A 25,228-nucleotide genomic window follows, 5' to 3' on the forward strand; every position below is an offset into this window, starting at 1 on the left:
TCTTGCGAGTAACGTATTTTCCGGACTATAAGTCGCTCCAAAGTACAAGTCGCACCAGCCATAAAATGCATAATAAAAGAGAAAAAAAAACATATATAAGTCGCACCAGAGTACAAGGGCACAGGTGGGTTGCTGGAGCCTCTCCCAGCTGACATCGGGCGAAAGGCAGGCTACACCTTGAACTGGTTGGCAGCCAGTCGCAGGGCACACGTCGAGGCAAACAATCAGTCATACCCACATACACACTGCCACTGAGCAGGAATCGATCCCACAATGCCGGCACACAAGTCAGGCGTGTGTGACTCCTACACCAGGGGTCGGGAACCTTTTTGGCGGACGGAGATGCCCATTATACACAAATAATTTCTCGTGAGAACCATACCATTTAAAAAAACGATAGGCTAGATACAATTAAATGCATGTATTTTACTTTAGACCAATGATTTTTTGAGTGTACTAATGTATTCTTTTTAATAACGTCACCAAAAGAGCCATATCTGGCTCGCGAGCCATCGGTTCCCGACGCCTGTCCTACACTGTTAGCGACATCACGTGAGAATGTGAGACTCGTTTATGAACCCACATCGGAGGAACCTCGTTTATTGGATAGGTAGGTAGGTAGGTAGGTAGGTAGGTAGGTAGGTAGGTAGGTAGGTAGGTAGGTAGGTAGGTAGTAAAAAAGCATGTCAGAAACACTGAGCTGTGAAGACAAATTAGCTGGTATATGGTCCATTTTGGTGCGATAGAGAGATAGTATGCAAAAAAGCAAATAGCTAACCCTGAGCCATATTAGTGACTGAACGACGAGTCAGCAGATGTGTCAACAACAAAGAATATCCGTTCACCTCTTTTCCAGAATACAAGATCCAACAAGGATCATCAAAACCTCTGAAATATACTCACAGAACATACAGAGTGGATGTGAGTCACCAATGATGTTGAAGCCTTGTGACATGCAGTCACACCTCACCTAATTTTCAGGAAATATTAGAGGAATATAGAGTTCCTAGGAAGAATAAGTGAGCACTTGGACAATTTTAATTTAATCAAGTCATGGTATGTGATCTGAAATTCAGATACCTGGCGAGTTAAGATCTAGAACATGTTGAAATTGTTCGAAACTATTAAAAAATGATAACAATGCCGCACTAAAAAAACAATCTTCCCATTCAAACAATGTATGTCTACCATGTCTTTGCTTCAATTATGCATATGCAGGTTTTGATGACATTGGATGGAAAGGGGTATTTTGTCACATGTCAACAAAAAGGAAAAAGTGTGAAAGAAATATGCAAGGGTGAAAATGAAAAGCTAAAAACGGTTATCTATGGCATAGGTGTCAAACTCAAGGCCCGGGGGCCAGATACGGCCCGCCACGTCATTTTATGTGGCCTGCAAAGGCAAATTGTGCATCTTGTGTCAATACTTCATCCATCCATCCATTGTCTGAACCGCTTTGTCCCCACGGGGGTCGCGGGCGTGCTGGAGCCTATCCCAGCCGTCATCGGGCAGCAGGCGGGGGACACCCTGAACTGGTTGCCAGCCAATCGCGGGGCACACAGAGACGAACAACCATCCGCACTCGCACTCACACCTAGGGGCAATTTGGAGTGCTCAATCAGCCTACCAAGCATGTTTTTGGGATATGGGAGGAAACCAGAGTTCCCGGAAAAAACCCACGCGGGGTCGGGGAGAACATGCAAACTCCACACAGGGAGGGCCAGAGGTGGAATCGATCCCGCACCCACCTAACTGTGAGGCGGACGTGCTACCCAGTGTGTCAATACTAAAATTGCAGATTGTCTTCACTTTTAAAAAATAGAGATATTGCTCAATTTTTATTACCATGCATCTTTTTAAAATATTTCAACAGTTTTTGCCCTCCTCTGATTTCAAAACTGTTGTTATTCATCAGTTTGTTGTGTAGCCTATACTGTATATCATATATTGACAGTCATAATGGCCCTCCGAAGGAAACTATGATTACGATGCGGCCCGCGACGAAAATGAGTTTGACACCCCTGATCTAGTGCGTCAAAATGAATTATCGCAAACTATGTTTGGGGATATCCATACCGGAATTAGTCGGCAGAGTCCCAGTCAGGGAGACCTAATGACCACTGTGACTTTACAGGAAAGTGATTGTTAGCTTGACACATGTGAAGCAGCTGTAGAAACAGACACCTCTTCTGTGTGGGTGTGTGAATTCAAATATTAATGTGCAATAAAAATAGAGGTGTCAAATTATTATATCTATTATATTATTATTATTATTATTGCTGAAAGGTACCATTTACTGAAAAGAATTTTGGATGCACATAGACTTCCATCCAGACAAGGTCTTTTTCTGGGCTGTCCCTGCTTATCTCGACAAACAGTCCCAAGCCACATTATGCCTGTCTTACAAGAGTGTGACTTAGTATGTCAAAGAGTGAAAGTAGACCTACTAGACTGGTCTGCTAGTAGTCCAGACCCGTGTGCCATTAAAAATGTGTGGCACATTATGAGGCACAAAATGTGACATGAGACCTTTTTTTTTTTTTTTTTTTTGGTCTTAGTAGTAGTGTATTGATTGAAAAGGGTTTTATTTTCTTTTGCACAATGTCCCAACTTAATTTGAATTGGGGTTTGTAAATTCACACACTCATCGAAGGTGATTTCAGAGTGATTAATGTTTTAGTTTGAAGTTCAGGTGCTTTGCTAAAGGGATTTGCCATGGATGATACAAATAGTAATAGTACTAATTGTCATCTTTGAAGTATCAACAAGTGCATTTACTAAAAGTTTGTTTGACTAACTGCTAATTGGTTCGTAATTTTTAAATGTTTTACATGTTGAAATTATCTAGCAGAATACAATAAACATTTTCTGAATTTCATAAATAATAATCATTACAATGTTGACCCTTCTTCAGGGCTTCATTAATTTGCTCATGCATCCCATTTTGAGGATTTAGAAAACAAAATCTCACTCAATGTACAATACACTCTTCCTAGATGTTGAGCCTAAATTAGAAGCTATCAGAAAAGCGAATAATTCCAAATTGAAGAACAACTTTTTCTTTAACTTTAGATCATCTTTAGATCTTTTATGTATCTGAGTACAACAGCTAGTAGTTTTAAGTTGAAGTCCTGGTGACTTCCAACTTCCTGTGCCGATGACAAGCTCATAAAACAAGTCAGTGTTGTCAGTATTTGGCGTTTTCACATCACATCTTTGAATAGAAGGACAGAGCTACCCTGATATACTCCTATGAGAAGGAGGAGTGAAAAAACATCCCAATGTCAGAGGCTGCTGATGACAAGGCCAGACCGCAGCCGGCTACAACAGAGAGCATTGGACATTTGTCCCCTCAACAGGAAATGGCTGATGGCTTTGTCACAGCAGGAGCAGATAGAGAGAGCAGGTTGAATTGATTTAACCTTTGACCCCTCAGGAGAGAGAGCTTTGTGATCTGTTCTCAAGAAAAAAAATGATAGGAAATGGTCTCGGGCTGCTGCTTACTAATATTACAAAGCTGGGTTTACAAAAACTTTTTTAAATTGAATACAGTAACACTTACTTTATATTAAATGATAAACTAATGAAAATCCCATGCCAGAATGCTACCTACTCCAAAATAACCCTAACCCCGCCACATAATTTTATGTGGCCCGCTAAGACAAATTATGCAATAAATTCGTGAGTCATTTCTAGAATTGCAAATTGTCTTCACTTTTAATATCTTTTTTTTAAATATTTGACCAGTTTTTACTCATCTGATTTGAAAACGAGTTATTGGTAAGTTTGTTTTGTAGCTTTTACTGTATAAGATATGTGTTCCTACATTTATTTGGGTTGACAGTCATAATGACCCTCCGAAAGAAGCTACGACTACAATGCCGCCCGCAAAAAAAATGACTTTGACACCCCTGACATAACTGAACACACATTTCCCTCTGTCAAAAAGTTCCTAGTTCAAATCTCAGCTCTCGCCTTTCTGTGTGTGTGGAATCTGCATGGCTTTTCTTCTTACATCTACAAAACATATTCAGGCTAATTGTAGGTGTGCATGTGAATTTGAAGTCTTATCTGTCACTAAAGTCCGTAAGGATTGGCTCCAGGTCACCTGCTACCCAAGGTACCTTATCATTTAGGTAGCCTAACTAAAGCAATATCAAAAATGAAAGCATGGATATCATGAAATCATCCTGATATTTGAACTTGAATAAATTCTATTCCATTACTTTTGTGTCTGTGTGTGTATCACCAAGGAATAATTAATGCAAACATTTGTTCTTGAATGTGTCTGCCACTTTTAACTTCCATTGAGCAAGACCTCTTACTTGAAACCAATTACAGCAGCTCAAGTTGCTGTATCACTTTTGCAATGGAAAAAATGAGATGACCGAGATGAGTCTGCTGACATCAGCTGTACTAAACAGAAAGATGTTAAAACCATCTGCACATGTCTGTGTCCCAGCAGTTTACTCATGTCTTATTTAAAAACCTAGTCACTCTCTGTGTGTCCAGAGGTCAACCTTCTCAAGGAAGTCATCATTTTTAGACACAACCGTGACGTTGTCCCACCTGTCAGGAGAGAAGTTGTACACCTGTCTAACTCCACCTCCACCTCTGGATTTTCACAACTCTTAATGCAGGCAAATATCTCTTTTTATCGCTTTATTTTGATCTGTTATGGAAAAACAATGAATCCACATGCAACCACGTCACAATGATAAAAACTGTCAACACAATACAGCAACACATCATTTGATGCAGTTCTGAATCAATCAATAATAAAATGACAAAGAAATAAAACTACTACTAGTAGTAGTAGTAGTTGTAGTAGTATTTTTTTTTCTTTTTGACAAGGACAATGCACATTAATGAACACTTGTACAATTAAACTACACTGTAAATATGCCAGATTTGGCTATGAGCTACTCTACATATAGTCCTTGTGAGAGAGAGTACATACAATTACAATCTCCAACAAGTATCAAATATAGAAATAAAAACAACATCACTTACCAATAAGTCTTAAGGTCCGTGTTGACATATTTGACTTGCTTTAATCCATCTTTTAAAACCGTTTTTTTTTTTATCATATTCTGAATTTATCATTCTGTACAGATCACTTCAGATGTGTGTTGCTTGTGTCTTTATTATTCTGTACAGATTCCTTCTGCTTGTTGACTTTCTCTGACCAACCAGTCAGAGGCTGGAAACATGCTGCCCTCATTGAGGCCAGCTTGATGACGAATTTGAAATGTGCTTGGTTATAAAAATACAGTTGTTCACTTGCTAATGTAGTTTAAATTACATTTGGCCCTGGGCCCTTACAACTAATTTATTGTTATGCAGAAAACATGCATTTATGGAAACAACATTTTATTTAGTATTTTGATTTGTACAAAAGTACACATTTGGAATATTTAGAACTCAAATGAAAAAGAGTTTTTTCTCTTCTTTTATTGCCTCAAATATTGTGGTACTGTAGACCTGAGTTTTCATGGTTTCCTCATTTGATCTTTGATGGTCAGGTTGCTGACGTGACGGTGGGAAGAAGATTTAAGGTTTGTTTGCTTTCATTTGAGTGTCTGACAAACAAACAGTGGAATGATTTATGACACATGTATGACTTCTAAACATATCTTTGCTTTAGATAGCTACTTCAATTTTTTGTGTAAGATTTCTACATGAGACAAAATTGTTCCTTAATTGACTCATTAAATATAGATAACATTGTATTTTTTTCTTGTCATCTTCCCAGAGGATGGACAAATGCTCATGTTATTGTGGCTCCTCTGATGTGAACATGAAGTCTCAGTGGATAAAGAAACAGTCCAATATATTTAAAAAATATTGGCTAGGGCCCTTGTCAGATTAGACAGATACGAAGCTAAAATCCGATTGAAAAAAAAGAGTTCAACTTGCATATTTAGTGACTCATTAGAAGCATTGCAGCAGACGAGAAACGAACACTAGGAAGATATACTGATAGGAATACATGATGTCAGTTTCATGAAGCAATTATTTGGTTTGTGTTTTTGATACTGTTTAGGAAACGTTTCAGAAACATAAAGCATGAGAAATGGTTGCTGCTTAACCGGCATGTAAAGCTACAATTTTGTATTACATTTCCACAAAGAATTTAGTATAGTTGAAAATCATACTTCTTATTAATTATGTTTCAGTATGTGAGGATGATAATGTTAAATTAGTGCTCTACTCATTTTACACATTTTATTTTGATGCTTTAACTTTGTGCTGTTGTTCTACATTGTTTCATAAAAAAAAGGAATCAAGGAACGTGCATCATGAAGCACATCACAACACAAACAATATTCTAACAAAGCTACTGTCAACCTGCATTGGGTAATCTCAATCTTACTACACTTCCTGCAAAGGAATGCAACATGTAAACAAGTGCAGGGGAGTATTGTTCTCAGGCATTACACTCATCCATGTCTGGTCAGAATGCAGTGGAGTGGCGAAATTCACTCACAACAACGAGTGGGAAAAGAGAAGAATCGTTTGAGAAACTTCAAAATAGCAGTAAATGATCACAAGTTGATGAGTAAATCACGACGCTACCGTAATAAATGTTGGGAAATACACTTTGAAGGACTTTTGGTTTCATAAGGAAATTGTAATCAGGCCTCCTAATTCAAACGTGGATAAAATCCTGTATGAATTGGCTCTCTGCAATGTAAACTGGCATACTGTGGAATTGGCCACTGGGTTAGATTTACACTGGAGTACAATTCTTATTTCGTGTCAATATCTGTTTTTGTTGTGTAAATGTAGTGCATCAACATTTAAGGTCACTAAAATATTAGACACAAACAGTACTTGGCTGTCATCATACTGGACAAGTAGTCCTAATTCAGGTTTTGGTTGATGTGCAGAATATTAACATTTCTCAAAGTTTTGTCTTAAAGACGGACATGCTTGACACTATATTGTAAATTTAGGATAGCAAACACAAACACATATCCTCTTTCAATAGAAAAAATATATATACTAATTTGGGGCTTAACATGTGGCAAGTGTTTTCTGCTTCTCGGCCAATGTCAACTATGAAAGGATTCAAAGGTCCAGTTGTGGAAATGTTGAAATACGCAAGTGTAATAACTGAAGCATTTGGACACACAATTTTAATAGACTGGCACCTTCTTCACAGCATTCAACAATTTCTAGTGTGAAAGAGTCGCAGGGGATGGGAGGTGAGATGAATTATTTTACAATAATAGCCGCTAAAGCTCAAAGGTCACTTGTCTTGGATTTCATGTGCTGCTAAATTTAAACTTCTGACATCCCAACAATGTGTCCAGAGCCTTACTCTTTCCATGTATCATTGAAGCTGTAAAACATTTTGCTCAAGTACACAGAAAACATTAACAAGGCAATTCATGAACACATAGGATTGCTTTGAGAACCCAAATAAATCTGTAAACTTAGATTTGAAACAAAATTGTGGTTAGCAAAAGTTAGGCTAAAAGAAAAAAAAGGGAGGGGGAAAAAATAAACAGCAGAGGAGAACTTCAAATGAACCTGAAGCAAAAACAAATGAAAACTGAATCTGCTAGTGAAGTTACGTCATGTCACCTGTTTAGACAAAGTGTCTTAAACTGTTGTCCAGTGTTGACCCTCAGCGGGGGGTGCTTGTCCTCTCCAGATCATGGTCTCTGATCTCAGGACCCTGTGATCTCCACAGTAGGACTGGGAACTGACGCACTGAGCAGTCATGTTTTGGTGTCACTCACCACTTGATGGCATTCTCATAAAACTGCAATTATCAAAATGCTTTAAACACAATTTTAAAAGGAAACATTTAAAATGATTTTTTGTACAAATGCCCCAACTATTTTACAATCACCCAAAATAATGTAGGAAGTTTAATTAAAAAAGGAAAGAAAGAAAACAATCACTCATACCTCAAGGTTTGACTGCATTTTATTAATGAGGAAATAAATGACAAAAGGGTTTAAAAATTCTGCACAAAACTAGTCAACTACTTAGGATGAAATGAGATGTCAACTTTGTTATCTTCTGTTGTTAATCTAAAATGAATTGCATCATTTGGAACACGAGTTTTTTCCCCGGTTGTAACTTTTTCAGTTTTAAAAGGTCACTTATCTGCTTTCTTAGAAACATTCAAAATAAGTCGCTTCCATAGCTATTAGGTTTTGAATGCTGCAGTTGAAATTTTGTTTTGATTAAAAGTAAAATATTTTGTGCACTATGTTATGCTTTAGACTTTCTAAAAAGTAATTGATTGAAGCACAGATTCCAAATGGATCCAAGTTTTATGTAGTCATTGGAGAAAGATGAGTGAAACGCCTTCCTCGTTGTTTTACTACTCTTCGATTTTTCTATTTCGTCAGATACTAAAGCAAATGAACTAAACATGAGGCTAAAATGGATTAACTTGCTCTTAAATTTTTGTGTTTTTGTTTTGATGTTCAGTTTTACTTGTGTAAGCCTTTGTACATTTACTGTTACATACAGACACCACTCTGCTTATTGGTCAGTCACATGTAGCCCCGCCCCTTAAGTGACTGCTACTAAATATAAACAGTCAACAAGAGCACAGAGTGTTAAGTGTGACTGATCCTTACAAGAAAACTGCCCTTTTCTAGCAATCCAACTTTATGACCAAATCATTCCTTTTTGTTTTTTCATTTCACCTTCTTTGTTCAACAAACTGAATTATTTTAGAACTCAACAGAGGAACTTTTGGAGCATTTCCCATTCCTGCCCAGCAAAATGGATATGTATGACCTTCCCTTGCCTCTTTCTTCGGCCGATGAGCTCTACGAAGATCCTTGCTTCAACAGCGGGGACATGAGGTTTTTTGATGACCTGGACGGCAAACTAAATAGTGCTGAGACGCCCAGATTGCAAGACCTTGATAATAACCATTACAACCATCAAGTTCCAGTGGCAGAAGAGGAAGACAAGCATGTGAGGGCTCCACGAGACCTCCACCAGGGAGGCGACTGTCTCCTATGGGCCTGCAAAGCATGCAAGAAGAAGACAACACATGAAGACAGGAGAAAAGCAGCAACAATGAGGGAGAGGCGACGTCTCAGCAAGGTCAATGACGCCTTTGAGACCCTAAAACGCTGCTCGGCCTCCAACCCCAACCAGAGGCTGCCCAAGGTGGAGATCCTCAGAAATGCTATCGACTACATCGAGTCTTTGCAGGCTCTGCTGAGGTCAACTAGGGATGACAGCTTCTACCCAGTGCTGGAACACTTCAGTGCAGACGTGAACGCCTCCAGCCCCCACTCCAACTGCTCTGATGGCATGGTGAGTCCAAGAACAGCTCATAAAATGTCAACTTGCTTTGTTTTCAGTATTCAAAAACTCCACAGAATCTTCCTTTACAATGTTGAAGCGTGACAACTATTGAAATGGACTTGCAATATATCAATGCCATTTGTACTATCATCATAGTCTTTTTATGATGTGTTGATTCCTTAGTTGGCAAGACAAACAGATTCAGATCAGAGATGTGGCATTCATTGCCAAGAACATGATGTCCTGAAGGTTTTTATTTATGCTTTCAGAAACATCCTCTCTTTAACTTATTCACTGCCATTGACAGCTAAATACGTCAAAGCTGCATTTGAACTGGGCTGAGGTAATCAATGTGGTCATTTTGGAAGGCTGAATTTGCAACTTTGTCTTTAGGCGGATTTCTCCTCTCCGTGCTCGACCAGAAGTGAAAACAGTGATGCATCTTATTGTGCTCAGACAACAGATGGTGAGTTTCCCTTTTCTGACTTGTTTCTAATTTCTTTTTTTCCATTTTGGATTTAACTGACTCGGTCATGACTTGTAGGATGATCTTACTTAAATGATTCTTTTTAAGATGTATACAATTTTGTGAAATGGACTGAAAGAGAAAGTACCTGAACCTTAAAGAAAAATGGCATTCTTTTCATCCATGTTTTGAATAGTCTATGCTGTCATTACAACTCATCAATTCACATTTTGTTCACTTATTAACTTTTCCAGGTTCGACCAAGAGCGCACCATCACTGCTTTCCAGTTTGGACTGTTTAACCAGCATTGTGGAACGCATCAACACAGACCAGGCAATGACCTCCCTGGGCGATAGTGTGGTTCCCGTGGCCATCCAGTTCTTCAAGATTGTCTGACAAACATGGACCAAAGGACTATTTTCCACACCACCAGAGCAGGCGATAATTAACTTTAGTCTTTGATAAGGACAGCAATGCTTTGGAATGCTCCCTCATAGAAAGATGGCTCATCTTGGATTGTGCGTCTAAATTTTCGGTCAGTTTGTGTACGTGTGTGTGTGTGTGTGTGTGTGTGTGTGTGTGTGTGTGTGTGTGTGTGTGTGTGTGTGTGTGTGTGTGTGTATGCACACGTGCGTGCGTTTATGTGAACTTTATACATTGTCCCTGTTCTTGCACAGGTTTTGTCCAAGTAGTGCCGCATAAATGTTAATTGGATTCCTTATCGAAAAAAATCCACATTGTACAACTACTGTACATCTACTGAACTTGGCCTTGTAGGACATAACAAAAATACCTCTATTTGTATTTTGAATTGATTTATTATTGTTATTTATGAGTAACATACTTTTATTAAAAAATATTTATCTTTTTAAATGTCCAGTCTGATGAGTAAAAGAATTTTACAAGAACGCACTCTGGATTCAAGTTGTAAATTCTTTGCCTTGGGAGCTTTAATACTATACAATTGATTGTGCTGTCAGAATTTGTCGACCCCACTCTTAACCGCAATAGTAACTCATGGGTCATACAGAGTAAAGGAGGAACGGAATCGAAACTTCAGTCTCAAATATTGCTATAATGAATGCAAGAAATTAAACATATCATTGGACACGTGTGTGTATCTTGGTTCCTTGAGTGTAAAATTTCAACCTAATGTTTCACACATATTACATCTTGACAATAAAACCATACCAAGGATATGTCGTTATTTGTATGTTTGTTTCCTGATGTTTGTTGATTCATGTGTGTATACATAAAAAAAGCATTGTCTTTCATTTTTGCTGAGAAAATAAAATAATTCCTGCATACATTGTTTACCGTGTATGAGGAGCAGATTATAATTCAAATAATCTATGTCAAACATTCATCTGTTTACGGTGTAATAACCTTCAAACACAGCACAATCTTTGGTCTGAACTGGCTAAATCACAAGTTAACGTTGGCAAAGTAACAAAATTTAATCTTGGAATTATAGTGTCTGATTTGTAAAATGAATTCATCAAACAGCGAAACTTAGTGAATTATTTCAGATGCAGCATTTATTTTTCTGGACAGTCACACCATCTTTATACAAATACAATGATGAACGTTTGATGTATTGAGTGGAGGTAAATCCATCCAGAAAACAGTTTCACTAAGCAGAGGCAGTAAGATGTCCGTACTGCAAGTTTCTCGAGGTTGTGGTGGTCGCAGCGTGGGCAACGATGTTACCTCTCCGGCCTGACTGAAGCAGACCTTACTTCCTCACTTTCTGCGGCGGCGTGTGGCGGCTCCCTTCTTGCTACTGCAAGGTTCGGACACACAAGAGACAGTGTCAGCTCTGAAAATGTTATCAGGTCCAAGTGGCACATATGAATTGTCTGTGTACAGTAGGACCTAGCCCAAATAGGCTACTTATTTTCCTGAACTCCACATCGGCCTATAAAAGACACGATAATTATTGAAGAAAATAAGAATATTATGGAACATCTGGATTGTTATCTTCAGTACTTTTCAGCCATGATGTAGCTACTAATCAATAACATTCATATTGAGAATGAAATAACCTTGAATCATTCTTGACTATTGCAAAGACATTTGTGATTATAAACCTTACAAAATAATCTGTCAAATTGTTGTACACTTTCCACTTTATTCATTCGACTGAAATATTGTGAATATCTAAAGTTTAACTGTCCTTAAACCATTCAAAACAACTATGAGATGGCATTCTAAAGAATATAGTACACGTGCTAAACACACACACACACACAAAAAGTAATCAATGTTATGGCATCATGGCTTAAATATTTTCTGTTCATTAGAATGTCTAACCAGTGCAACCACAGTGTAGTTACTTCAACACTTTTTAACACAGAATTTTCAGGCTAGTCCAGGAATATTGCAAACCACTTAAATCTGTGATCTATACATTAACATTGATCCTCTTCCCCTTAATTTCAATAAATTCACTCTGAAGCTGTCGTTTGAAGTCCTGTGGAGTTTCAACAGATCATTTTCTAAGTGCCCTTTTGCAGTATCTCAGTAAACTTACTGTTTTTGCAGCTCATCGATGCGATTTCTGAGAGAGATCACCTGAAAGACAATATGATGGAATAGTAAACGCTTTACATTTAAATTTCATCATTATTTAACATTTGAAAACAACTTTAAAAAATGACCCCATTTCACTTATTTATGTCACTACTTATATGCCAAATTGTGTGATCTCCATTCAAGATTGAATGATTACAATTCACGGAATGTAAGGCGTGTTGTTCATCACATGATTGCTCAATCGATCAAGTCATTCCGGGATTCTTGAACCACAGAAACATGCGGCTGTGATGGGGAAAAAAAATGTCTCAGGCAGATGAGCCACTGCTGGTAAACTGAACCAGAGTAGGCTGTACGCATTCACACATTGTCATATACCAATAATGCATAATTCTTTCACACTGGCTGTCTCCTAAAATGATCAGAAGTGTGAGGTGCAAAAAAGAAAAAACAAATCCTAATCAATGCCTTTCACAGACCTCATATCGCTGTCTCTTGAGCTTCTCTAAGTGGTCATATTTAATCTCCTCCAGGCTGTGCAACCACTCCCACATCTCCCTTGCCGTTTCCCTGATAAACACAAACCAGCAAGTCAATGTCTGAAGAAGTTGAATGTAATGGAACTTGATTACTGTGATCAAATCAATGACTGTACTGCGCTTGATGGCTTCAGCCCGTTACCTCAGTTTGTCGTCACTCAGATCGTCGATGTCCAGAGGTTGGCATCTCTCTGCCAGAATCTTCTTCTTCTTTTCTCTCTCAGTCTGCTTCTTTCCTCTCTTTGTTTCCACCTGTGAAACAACACAAAACCTCAGTTATCATTCTTCACTTGCAATTTTATGACTATAAGACAGCACATTAGAGATGTGCGATGCGATGACAGGAAAAATAAATGATTTGATATAAAGAATAATAAACCATACCCTCTGGAGGTGGCTGGTGAAGCCTGATCCCATGCTAGACAGAGCAATCTTCTTCTTGGCTTCATCTTCTGCCTTCCTGTGGGCATCGGCCTCCTCCTTTCTTATCCTCTCTGCCTGTCATATTCATAATATATATACAATTAATATCATCAATGAAGTCACACTTATAAGCAGCAGGGAAAATACTCCTCATGCTATATCATTCCAAGAAGAAACTGTGTTTGCTGCTCTCTAGTGGTAAGATCAATTGTAGTGGCTAATGGGAGCTTAGACAAACTGCGATGTCAGTGATGCAATTACTGGATGGGATGTCATGACTTTTGTGATGCATCCCATAAACCAATATGTTCAATGTTTCACAAGCAAGTTCAGAGATAGCCGCTTTGTACCTCCCGTCTAGCTTGGCGCTCCTTATCCTTCTCAGCTCGAATCCTTTGCTGCTCTGCCCGTTCAGCTCGACGCTTCTCCTGAAGACAACCAACAAAAGACAAAGTTACACACTGAGCCGAAGCCACAGGGGATGCTAAATCCATATTCTTGAGGGACATCTCACAATTCTTTCTTTGAGTCCAATTAACTCCTCTTCCTCCTTTTTTCTGCACTCAAAGTGAGCATCAATCAGCGACTGGAGCTCAACTAGGTCTTTGTTTTGACGTTTCTTCTGGATGTCCTGCGTGAAATGAACCAAAGATGACCATCAGTACAAAACATGACTGCAAACCAGACTATGATCGATTATGATTTTTCATTTTTATGTTTTTTCTTCTGCATGATTTTTAAAACAATAATATATTTCACATACAGTTGTTTTAATTATTTACTTATTTAATTCATACGATTCTAGAGCGGGGTGATTCATTTTCATTTTGGAGAAATGGCAAAAAAAATACACGAAAAACATAATATTTCCTTGGCAACAAGACAAGGCTTTCGTGCCTTCTTGTGGCATTCTATGGCAATTCTGAAAACATAAGAATAGCAAAGTTGAGTGGTCCTGTCTTGCACTACGTGCACTACCACCCTTTTATCCCTCAATTGTGTGTTCCCACTACTAGGTGTGAGTGTGTAGGGGAGGTGTCACCAAGCTTTTTGAAGCTTAAGAGCAGATTTTGGGCAATGGATTAGTGTGAAGGGCTGCTAATTTGATACACACTTCTGATATAACAAATGTGCTCAAATTATGTTCAAGCCAATATTATCCATCCGTCCGTCCATCCATTTTCTATACCGCTTGTCCCCACGGGGGCCGCGGGCCTGCTGGAGACTTTCCTAGCAGTCATCGGGCAGTAGGCAGGGGACACCCTGAACCGGATGCCAGCCAATCGCAGGGCACACAGGGACGAACAACCATCCGCACTCGCACTCACACCGAGGGACAATTTGGAGTGCTCAATCGGCCTACCAAGCATGTTTTTTGGGATGTGGGAGGAAACCTGAGTGCTCGGAGAAAATCTGTGTGGGCACGGGGAGAACATGCAAACTCCACACAAGGAGGGCTAGATGAGGTATTGAACCCACACCCTCCTAACTGTGACCAGTAACCAGTACGCCACCGTGCCGCCATGCCGATATTATTACTATTATTTGGAATAATGAAAAATACCTGCTTATTTGGCTATTATTGATCAAAATCTTTGCATCACTAAAAATTAGTGATTTTTTTTGGCAGAGCCAACGAGGCCTCATTTCTTTTTATCTGGTGTGAATGTCACGACTTTGTTGTGTGTGACTGAGAAAAAGAGAGCGCACGCTGCTGTTGGATTTTTTTACTGTGATTTATTTATTTTTTTCATTTTTTTAGAAGGTGGGACTTTGTATATTATTTTAATCTCAGCCATCATTGATTAGTTTTGTTTTTTTTGTGTAAAAAAAAGGGTACATTCCCTTTATGTACCACAAGGGGAACATAAAAATCCCTCCGCGGGGAAATGAGGGAGCAAAAGTCACAGGTGGACTAAAAGTCTTGTGACTTGTGAATCCTGTGATTATTATTATTATATAATAATAATTATTATTATTTGTGCCAATAACTGCACAAACCCATATACGAACCCATGTGGTGGATGAGACATGCTACAGCCATATGACTGACTGGGAGCTCTGTATGTCAATCAAGTGACATATATCACAACAGGAGATAGGCGTCTAAACTCATTCACTGCCATTGACCAGCAGTATCAATAGCATAATTGGGGAAGGAAGGCAGTGAATTAATGCCATACAAGTTACTGGTAGCTCACTACCATCGACTCGACGAGCACCCCTTGTGCAAAACTGCCAGTCATTAACTCTAGTGTCCTACCATTGTGTGATTGATACTATGATGAAAAATATCTTATTTAAATTGTGAGTTCTCAAATTCAGAGTTTGAGTATGGCGACGTTGAGCTACATGTTGATTATATATGTAAACTTACATCAAAGTCAACCTTTTCCCCATCTGGAATCTTTGGAGCAGTTGGCCTATAACAAAATAACACAATGAGTAACCCACATGGCGACAACAAAATGTGTCCACAAAAGTCAGAAACTTCCTCACTTGAACTTTGGCTTCTCTTCTGGAGATTTGGCGCCATAAGAATAAAAAAAGAACAGGGAGAGAGGCAAGATCAGATGGTTAGAGGCTCAAATGTGGAGGAAGACGAAGTCCAACATGTTGGTTAATCAGGGGAAGGATCCATGTGGACAAGCTGTGTTACATCACAAGTGGTTTCACAACTCCAGACGACAGTTGAATGATGTGAGTTTTAATTTTAGAAAAACTTTCCACAATATCGTTGCCAAATACCTGTTAAGTACCCCAAGTTCATACTGTAGTATTACCTGATTTATTGAGTTAATTTGGTCAATTAGTGTGTATAGGAAACATGACCGGTTAATCTCGTACCACAAATTGCCTCAATAGTTTGACACTCGTTTGAAACCAATGAGTCGAATAACTGTTAATAGATGTGCATGGTAATAACACAGCTCGATTCCAACAGGGAGAGTTTACAGTATAATACTGAAGTTGGAGATGATCCTAGAGTTGTCTTTAAAGGGAGCCCCATTCCAACACAGGAACAAATCAGAAACAAGCAAAGCAATAGCGACTCAGCAGAAAATACAAAGTACCATCTTGATCTCCCTCCTCCACTGGTGGGACACATTCATGCAAAGAAAAGAAGAGGCAGAGATGAGTTGTTTAAGCATGGCTCTGCATCTTTGCTTCATTATATTCTTTTACTAACACCTCAGTAGGTTTGGCTAATGAGGAGATTAAGTTACTTCCACCTTTCTTTGGAAACCAAGTTGGTGCATAAAAAAAAACGAACAAAAAAGCTTTTTGCACAGAAAAAGAGCAAATGAATTCAGATAATCTAGACCAACATACCTTCCTCTTCATAGTCGTCTGCATGCAGCAAGCGTCCAAAGCAAGGGCAGAACAGAATTCATTAGTGATCAGACTTGCTTGGTGCCACTATACAATGCATGGCTTTTGAGGCCCATTTACCAAACTGGGGTGTTGCATTGTCAGCAGGAGCCACTGCATAACGGTGTATTTATGTTTTGCTAAAATTTGAAAACATTTGAGAGCACCACATCAAAAAGTTGCGATCACGCAGCGACTCCTTGCCATGTAATTTACAGAGTAGGATTTGAACGACACCGATTTCAAACCATTGTATTTAATTCCAACACCCCAGTGTAAATATCATGTTGCAGTTTGCCACGCTCGCTTCGCTTCTCATCTACTCACAACAAGAATACGACTTTAACAATGGAGTAATGAGGGTTGAACAAATAGCTTTTACATGATGTCAGAATAAAATGACATGTCATCCAAGGTGTGATGGCCTTTAACAAAATATCAATTTATATCATAAGAAAATGTTTTTAACACAATAAAGTACAATTTTATCCGAGACCTCGGATGAGATGGGGCAGTTTAATCATGTAAAAGCAGTTGAATTTCTTCTTCTCACGCTTAACAATTTATGCACATTTCATTACACACGAATGCAGTAAACACAACGGAATGTTTTGGTTTCATTATGTATCAGCTAACACTGATGGTGCTGCACTTTAGGGTTCTTTGTTAGAACCAGACTGAAGTGCAAGGTGCAACAGAGCCCTGTTCGCCAGAGTTTACCCACACATTGAAAAGTCTTCTTTGAGGACTTTGGCAGTAAATCTTTGAGTCTCACTTTAGTTTTGAGAAAGAAAATGTGAGGCAGTAATGAAATTGGGAACACAGTATTGTAAGATGAACATGCTCCTCAATTGACATGTGATGCCTTGGCTGGTTTGTATTGTAGTCGCAATGACAAAAGAGCTTCCACTTGGACCACTTGTCATGCTCAGTATTTTCTATTTATTTAGAAATAGAATTATATTTACAGATAGCCAAATGTGCAGTTCAGAATTGAATTTGCTTTTTCAGAAACAGTTTTATTTTTAAAAAAAATAATCCCATTTTTGATCAGTCAAAATCAGTCTCCTTTTTAATGTCGGGACACAGCCTCTGGTGATCAGGTTATTCCCTAAAATAATACATGTTTTATGATGCCCCAACCAATCTAACATTTAAATTCAAATTCATCAATTTCAGTTTCTTACATGCATGTTTGTGATTTCACAAAGCACAACAATGCCTGCCTGCATGCTTCTATGATGCGAAGGCCATGAATCATGTAGCATGATATCATTTTAGTACCCAGCTCGTGAATTTCTAAACCTAAAGGAATATTTTTTTTAATGTCATTTATTTAACCTTTTTCGTTTAGCCCTTTATAGGGCAAAGAGCTGATGCGCTATATTTTAACTAACGAAAATTAGTGTACAGTACTGTATACATAAAGAGACTCTGTTTTACCTTGGTATTTTAAAAAATACTATTAAAAATAAAATGAAATGATACATATAGATTTTTCTTTCCTTTCATTTCTATTCTGAAGTTTCTTCTGCCTTTGAGTGATGCGGGTGACATCTGTTTTGCCTTATTCTTAGTTTGCGTTCCAAAATGTATTTCCATGCCCTATAAAGAGCTTCAGGTTGCACAGTTTGACAGCATACGCTTTATGCCAAAGGTCAAATTTCAGTAATATACACTAACCCATTTATCTGGCAGTACAGTTGATTGGCGAGTGAAGCTGACTATGTTTTGCAGTACCGACTGCCCTGGAGGGCAGAGAGCTGAGAGGGTAGCGGGAGAAGGGAGAACAGACTGCCCACGGCACGTACCTTCCTCCTCACGAACCACCGCCTGTGGCTCTGGTTCAGGCTCTGGTTCAGGCTCTACCTCAGGTTCAGGCTCTACCTCTGGCTCTGCTTCTACCTGGGCCTCCGCCTCAGGGGCTACTTCTACTTCTACTAGCTCCTCCTGGACTACGGCATGCACCAAACCGCCAAGGAGAGGATGTCGGAGGAGGCCATTAATGAAGACCACAGACATGACAGAGCCATTAAAAAACAAAAGTGAGAGATTGCTTTAGTTACACAGAAGATGAATTGGTGAGCGAGGGACGGCGCTGCTGGAAAACAAAGAGAAAAACAGATGATGACGGTAGTGATGAAGAATGATGATGGGAGTCATTTGACTATTCACACAGAAGCCACGGAGAACTCGGTGAAGTGGAAAACTACAGTAACTGAAACATTTCCATGTCTTGAGGCAATGTTGTAAAAACGTCTTTTTTTTTTTAAACAAACCTATTTACCATCAACATTCAATCATATTATAAAAGCATTTACACCTATTAGGCTTGCTGGTAAAATGAACCCTATACCAGCTGATTTCTCTTCACGGGTCAGTGTTTAAGATATCTATCTATCTATCTATCTATCTATCTATCTATCTATCTATCTATCTATCTATCTATCTATCTATCTATCTATCTATCTATCTATCTATCTATCTATCTATCTATCTATCTATCTATCTATCTATCTATCTATCTATCTATCTATCTATCTGTCTGTCTGTCTGTCTGTCTGTCTGTCTGTCTGTCTGTCTGTCTGTCTGTCTGTCTCTGTCTGTCTGTCTGTCTGTCTCTGTCTGTCTGTCTGTCTGTCTGTCTGTCTCTCTCTGTCTGTCTGTCTGTCTGTCTGTCTATCTATCTATCTATCTAGTATTATAATTGTTATAGTTTTCCACTTCCATGGCAGTTGTGTGAAAGAGCTCAATGACAATTTGCACTAATCACATGGCAAGAAAACAAATGTAGTGAGCCTAAATGCTCAATCCCATTTTTTTGCTTAACCATGTAATTGAAAACACTCTGAAGTCAGCAATACACCCTTAACTTGAACTGTTTGACTGTCAGCTGTGTGTTAGTTAACTCTTCAATTTTCTTTTTTTTACAGACACATAAATAGACACATACTAAATAGAACTCAGTACCTGGAAATTTATTGTTGCTCTTCACACAAAAAATAAATACCACTACTACTACTACTGCTACCACTACTACTACTACTACTACTACTAATATTACTACTACTACTAAAATAATAATAATAATAATAATAATAATAATAATAATAATAATAAGAATAAGAATAATAATAACAATAATAATAATAATAATTATTATTATTATTATTATTATTATTATTATAATGAAGACCTACACCACACAAAAATAATATTAGCAACTGTTTGGAATGTAACTGAATGGGTACATGGCAGTGAACATTTTACATTCACTTATTCTAGACTTTGTTCCTGGAAAAATCAAGTATAGCAAACCAATGAGTAGATATGTGACAATATGTTTTGTAATACTAAACACCAGCTGTCTTTGCCAAACACTTCAACTTAAGCATGGAACCCAGAAGGTAACAAATTAGTGGAGACAGGTCTTCGCAGCTCAGTACTGGTTTACATGTTTACCTTCCTCGTCTTCAGTTTTGAAAAAATAGCATGGATGGGGGGGAAAAAAAAAAATCTGTTAACATCATTTTAACTGTACTATATACTCTACCACATAATCTGTTATAAACACCATTGACACACTGGGCTCTACTTTTGGGGATGGCATAAATCCTGCAATGTGAGAGGCATAACTGCACGGAGGTGGCTTAGACTAAAGCTTTAGTAATTTCGCCGATGAATGTAAGCCGGCAGATCTGAGGGATGGAGATCTGCGCTGTTGTGGGAGTGGTCACAAGCAACTTCAACCGTGGCCCATCGAAGTAACTCCTCTCATTACCTTTAAATGTGTTGCATGAGTCACACACTAGAATTTCAACATGGCAGATGACATGACCATCCGCCATGCCTGTGCTGCACCATATACATATGTGGTGCTCAGTCAGATCATTAAACAATATGAGAAGTATAATAATAACAGCCAGCCAGAACACTCCCTTTGCTGCGCTGGTCCACCAATTTCGGCAGAGACTGGTCTGTCAAATTGGCAAACCCGCACGAGTCTTGCACTGGCCCAAAAATTCAATATTCAGTATTTGTGCCTCATTGCAGAGTCGGTCTCTCCAAAAATAGAGCCCTTTGACATTCTTACATTACATGGAGGTACAGTATGTGTTACAATTTGTACTTTAGCATTTGAAAATATTGTAAATCAATCTATCGGTACATTTCCATCATGCACATTATTGCCATTCTTCAACAAGGCAACAACAAGGAAAATAACAAATTTTATCAATGTCAAAGAACACTTTCATGCCTGATCTGGACACTGTGACAGCTGAAACTGTTGTGGATGCTTGAAAACCCAAACATTCCTGAATGGTTACTTACCCTCGTACTGATCCCTGAAATATGAACACAAGTCAGAAATCAACTTAACATGAATTTACAATCTGTCATTTCATCCTCAAGTTGAAAATCATCAGTTAACGTGTGAACACAGGGTGTTTAGTGACCGACAATGTGTGATGCACTTACACTTCCTCAGTGTCGGACATGGTGACGGCAGACCTTGCAGCTGAGGGCAAAGACAAAGAGCCTCATGAGACCACGGTGTTGAAATAGCTGCCTCTGCGTCACTTTGCCATTTATTTCTGTATTGAATCTTTTGCATTGTTTTGATGAAAAGGTGTAAAAATAACATCAAATCAAATGTCAAGGAGCCTGATACTTTCCGTTGTTCAGAATCACATAATTAGAATCAGAATCATTGTTATTGGCCAAATAGGTTAGAACGCGCAAGAAATTTGTCTCTTGTGGTTAAAAAAAAAACACAAACGCACTCAATCACAACATAAACATAAATATATATAAATGACCGAATCTTTTACTGCATCACTGTAACAACAAAACAAAAAATGATGCAGTGTCAGAGCTACAATGGTGTGTGTGCATTGAAAATTACAAATCAACTGTTAATTAGGTTAGCTATTTTCAGAGGTTAATGGCAAGAGTAAAGAAGCAAACTGAATGACTTTGATTGATGCCGAAGTGCTGAAAATCCCCAACACGAGCAATTCTATGATAAAGTGTGAACATGTTCCAACAGTGTGTGTTGACGCTAAACACCACTTGCAACACATTGCTATTTAAGTAAAACAGAAGTGAGAGAGGAAGAGCTCAATTGAAGCTGAAATGACTGGGTTTCTGTATACTGTACGCAACTGTATCATATATTATGTATAAAAAGTCTCGGTGGATGACTCCTTCACACTTAGCGGTGGGCACAGGTGCAGAGGACTTAAAGGATTAGTTAAGGATCACATTTCTACCCATCAGCTGAAGAGCACAGTCCAAATAGTTGCTTTAATCCTCAGGCTTGGACCAGAGGGAGGAGCCTCTGCCGTCCAGCAGCCAATCAGAATAAACTTCCAACAAACGAGAACTTCGACTCTGACAGCCGTGTCTCCGTTGTGTTCAGTATTCAGGCAGTACATACCGACACATCAGCGGTTTGTATATTTAGTGGATGGCCACTTCATTTCTTCAGTATGTGAACACTCAGTGCGGAGGAGTATTTCTGAGTCTTTCTGAGTCTAAAACTGCAACGGAACAGATGAGCCCAGGGCGTCACCCATCCCTGGTCAAACTGATTGCAGATCCGTGATGTATTTATAGGCCAATACATCAGTCTGACACAGGGGAGGGGCAAAGCCCCTACCAGCCAACAGGACTTAGTTTATTATTACTGCATCTAAATGCCATATATCACCAAAGTGACAGCCGGCTTCCCAGGCCCGGTATTCATATCAGATTAAAGTTCGTTACACTGACAAACGAGATGAGCAGGATTCAACTTGATACTGCATATGTGCATGTGATAAATATGCACGCATTTTAGTACTTCAATGAAATATAAATCACTTTTCAGTCTGCTTGTGCAAAACCTGAGACCTGTTACTAAATCTGTGAACACACGGAGACATCATTTGCAGATGTTCAGGTACAAGTTCCCGCATAGCTGAGGGTCCATTTCACCCCTTGACAAAAACGTAAGAAATGCCGTACAGTATAATTATAGATCTGTCCTTTGGAATTGAAGAACGTGAACTTTGATACTTCAACACACATTTTTTTTTTAAACTGTAATAAGTGTAATTCAAATTAATATCAAGAAATTAGATCACAGCGTCAAGAAAGCGTCAACTGACTGGGCCAACTTCACTATCATGAATATCGTCAGTTTATTATTATTCATCGATTAGTAGTCGTAGTAGTTGATTAGTAGTATCTACTTCTTAATTTTCTTGGGTGATATCAATTCACAGTAATAAAAACTGCCTTTTAATGTCTACATGATATAGATGGATCATAATCATCGAATAGAGTCCGTGAAGGAAAGAGGTTTTAGATTTTACTGAAAATGACACACATTACTAGCCCATCACTCAAGAATAATGAAAACTGTATTATGAAAAATATTCCCACATGGTTAAAATGTTCAGCAATGAAGATTAGAACAATCTTAAAGCTACTCCACTTGATGATATATTCCGACAGTCCAGAATCACATCGCTCAGATTACCCTGCTGAATGTTCTCTGTATATGCAGTAAAGAAATAATTCAAGCAACGGCATATTTAATTTAAAAGTGAATTTGCCCGTGTGCCCAGTGCTTACCTCAGAGCGGAAGAGAAGCTCCTGTGACGACCAAGATGAAGGTGTGCACAATCTACAGCCTCTGCTCAGAGAATATGTCCTTGTGTTACAGTGATACTTGAGCTCATCTGGCCCTTATTGGCTGTGGGATGAGAGTGAGGTGTGGGTGTAGAATATGTTTGTGAGTGGGAAATGTGGGGGGGGGGGGCAGCCATGACCCCAGAGAAGGAGATGGATGAAATACTGTGGATGGGAGACGAGGGCTCGGGTTTTGGAAAGGAGCAGCTGAGAAGCTTCTGTTGCTAAATTTACAGTGATGGAAGGCTGAGAGGAGGGGGGGGGGGAGTTACACATCAGCTTGGCATCCAGACAATGGAGGGAGTCAGTGTGTGTGTGTGTGTGTGTGTGTGTGTGTGTGTGTGTGTGTGTGTGTGTGTGTGTGTGTGTGTGTGTGTGTGCGTGCGTGCGTGCGTGTGCGTGCGTGCATGTGTGCATGCGTGCGTGTGGTTGTCACTGTGTGTTTGTTAGCCACTTCATAAATCAATCCGTCAATCAGTCTTGCATCCCAGTCAGAAATTATAAAATCAGAAGAAGAACAGCAACAAAAAGTTGAAATGTAAGTATCACAACCACTTGGTTTTCTCATACAGAATAGTTGAAGCATCTTTACCTGTACCTGCAGCCTGCTTTTATAGGTGGGATTCTTTTTCAAAAAGGAGGAAAAACACAGCAGGGTCTTCAGTCCAAGAGGATCATCACTGGAGCCCCCCTTGGATCATGTCATCATCATCAACTCAGACTAACACATGGTGTCAACATTTTTCTCTCCATTAGCTGCTTCTTTAGTGCAAAAGTGTATTTGTCAAAGAAGGTGTCCAAGGGTTTCCTGTTGGATTTAGAAAGGTCACAAAATTCCTTTGGCACAGCCAGTAGAAATATGGTGGCAACGGTATGTCGAACATTGTACAGAATATCCATCAAGTAAGAATATGTCATTCTGTTACATACTAGAATGCCAGCAGAGGTGCTAAGCTCATTGTAGATGCCCACATTGTTTTAGCAAACATTTATGGCAGGATGACGCATTGTTGCATTGTTGCATTGTTGCAGTCAAATCAAATTAAGTGCATGAAAATGTATGCAAAATTCCCATGGAAATCTACTTACCCACCATATGTGAAATTAATATATATACGAACAAAATTTAAAATGGATTGATTTTTGGTATTTTGGCGTCAAGGTTCAGTCCAGTCCACCAGAGTCCTTGATCCCCTTTACAACTGGTATTAAAATGGGAACCGTGTCCGGAAACGTAATCCAGATAATAACAATTCAATCTTGCCTTTGGGTTTGCACCTTTTATTTTTAATGCATTCTCATTGACCTCATTGAGATCATATCTATGTCTTGCAGAGCCAAATCTGCACGTATTTCTGAATTGTAAAGTATCAACGTTGTGTTCCTGTGGGGTTTTTTTTGTATCAATTTTTTTCTTTACACTTATTCTTTTATCCCCATTGCTCTATGCAGAGAGAGTTTACGACTGAGCCAATGTCTGTAACACAGGCTCTAACAAAAACGGTTATGAATGTGCAGATGAAATGTATGTGACATCGCTTTCCACTTACTGTAGTTGTGGCCAACACTTGAGAACAGGACACTTGCAGTGCTTCACTTGCCTACCCTGAATGCACATCGGTGTCTACTGTCGACAGCAATCCACTTTGCAATTCAATTTGCAACTGTGTCCCATGTCGAAATGAGTTAGCGTATATAATCGAGTTTAGGACTTTGAGTGCAAACAAGTTTTAGGCTGATTTCTGTACTGGCTGCAATATGCATTCACTAGATCAGGCCTGTCCTCAGGAGACGAAGTTCTGCTTGTTTTCCATGTCTCCCTGCTGCAACCTACCTGATTCAAATGGTTTAAACAAATGAGAATTACAATAAAACGGTGGAGTGCATACCGTAATTTTCGGACTATAAATCGCTCCGGAGTAT

At 38.9% G+C, this 25,228-nt stretch overlaps 2 protein-coding genes across 5 annotated transcripts; one reads left to right on the forward strand and one right to left on the reverse strand.

The window, feature by feature from the left end:
* Positions 1 to 8,240: 8,240 nt before the first annotated feature.
* LOC147058939 (myoblast determination protein 1 homolog) lies at positions 8,241 to 11,033 on the forward strand. Its single transcript, XM_085908026.1, has 3 exons — positions 8,241 to 9,300; positions 9,685 to 9,757; positions 10,012 to 11,033. Exons 1-3 carry the CDS (start codon positions 8,755 to 8,757, stop codon positions 10,152 to 10,154), a joined length of 762 nt encoding a protein of 253 aa, XP_085764152.1. The 5' UTR covers positions 8,241 to 8,754; the 3' UTR covers positions 10,155 to 11,033.
* A 248-nt stretch (positions 11,034 to 11,281) lies between these two features.
* LOC147058940 (troponin T, fast skeletal muscle isoforms-like) lies at positions 11,282 to 23,362 on the reverse strand. 4 transcript variants are annotated; one of them, XM_085907925.1, is made up of 15 exons: positions 23,249 to 23,362; positions 21,107 to 21,146; positions 20,960 to 20,973; positions 18,439 to 18,582; positions 16,589 to 16,606; positions 16,330 to 16,350; positions 15,755 to 15,773; positions 15,633 to 15,678; positions 13,770 to 13,886; positions 13,606 to 13,683; positions 13,217 to 13,330; positions 12,975 to 13,084; positions 12,773 to 12,863; positions 12,292 to 12,332; positions 11,282 to 11,541 (listed from the first exon to the last, which is right to left on the reverse strand). In XM_085907925.1, exons 2-15 carry the CDS (start codon positions 21,124 to 21,126, stop codon positions 11,502 to 11,504), a joined length of 873 nt encoding a protein of 290 aa, XP_085764051.1. In that variant the 5' UTR covers positions 21,127 to 21,146; positions 23,249 to 23,362; the 3' UTR covers positions 11,282 to 11,501. The 4 variants fall into 4 exon arrangements, with proteins under 4 accessions (XP_085764051.1, XP_085764052.1, XP_085764049.1 ...); XM_085907926.1 differs by lacking the exon at positions 16,330 to 16,350; XM_085907923.1 differs by lacking the exons at positions 20,960 to 20,973; positions 21,107 to 21,146; positions 23,249 to 23,362 and adding an exon at positions 18,694 to 18,856.
* Positions 23,363 to 25,228: the final 1,866 nt, after the last annotated feature.

The sequence above is a fragment of the Syngnathus leptorhynchus genome, chromosome 3 (assembly GCF_054491065.1).
Source record: "Syngnathus leptorhynchus isolate UIUO chromosome 3, UIUO_Slep, whole genome shotgun sequence".
Classification (NCBI taxonomy): domain Eukaryota; kingdom Metazoa; phylum Chordata; class Actinopteri; order Syngnathiformes; family Syngnathidae; genus Syngnathus; species Syngnathus leptorhynchus.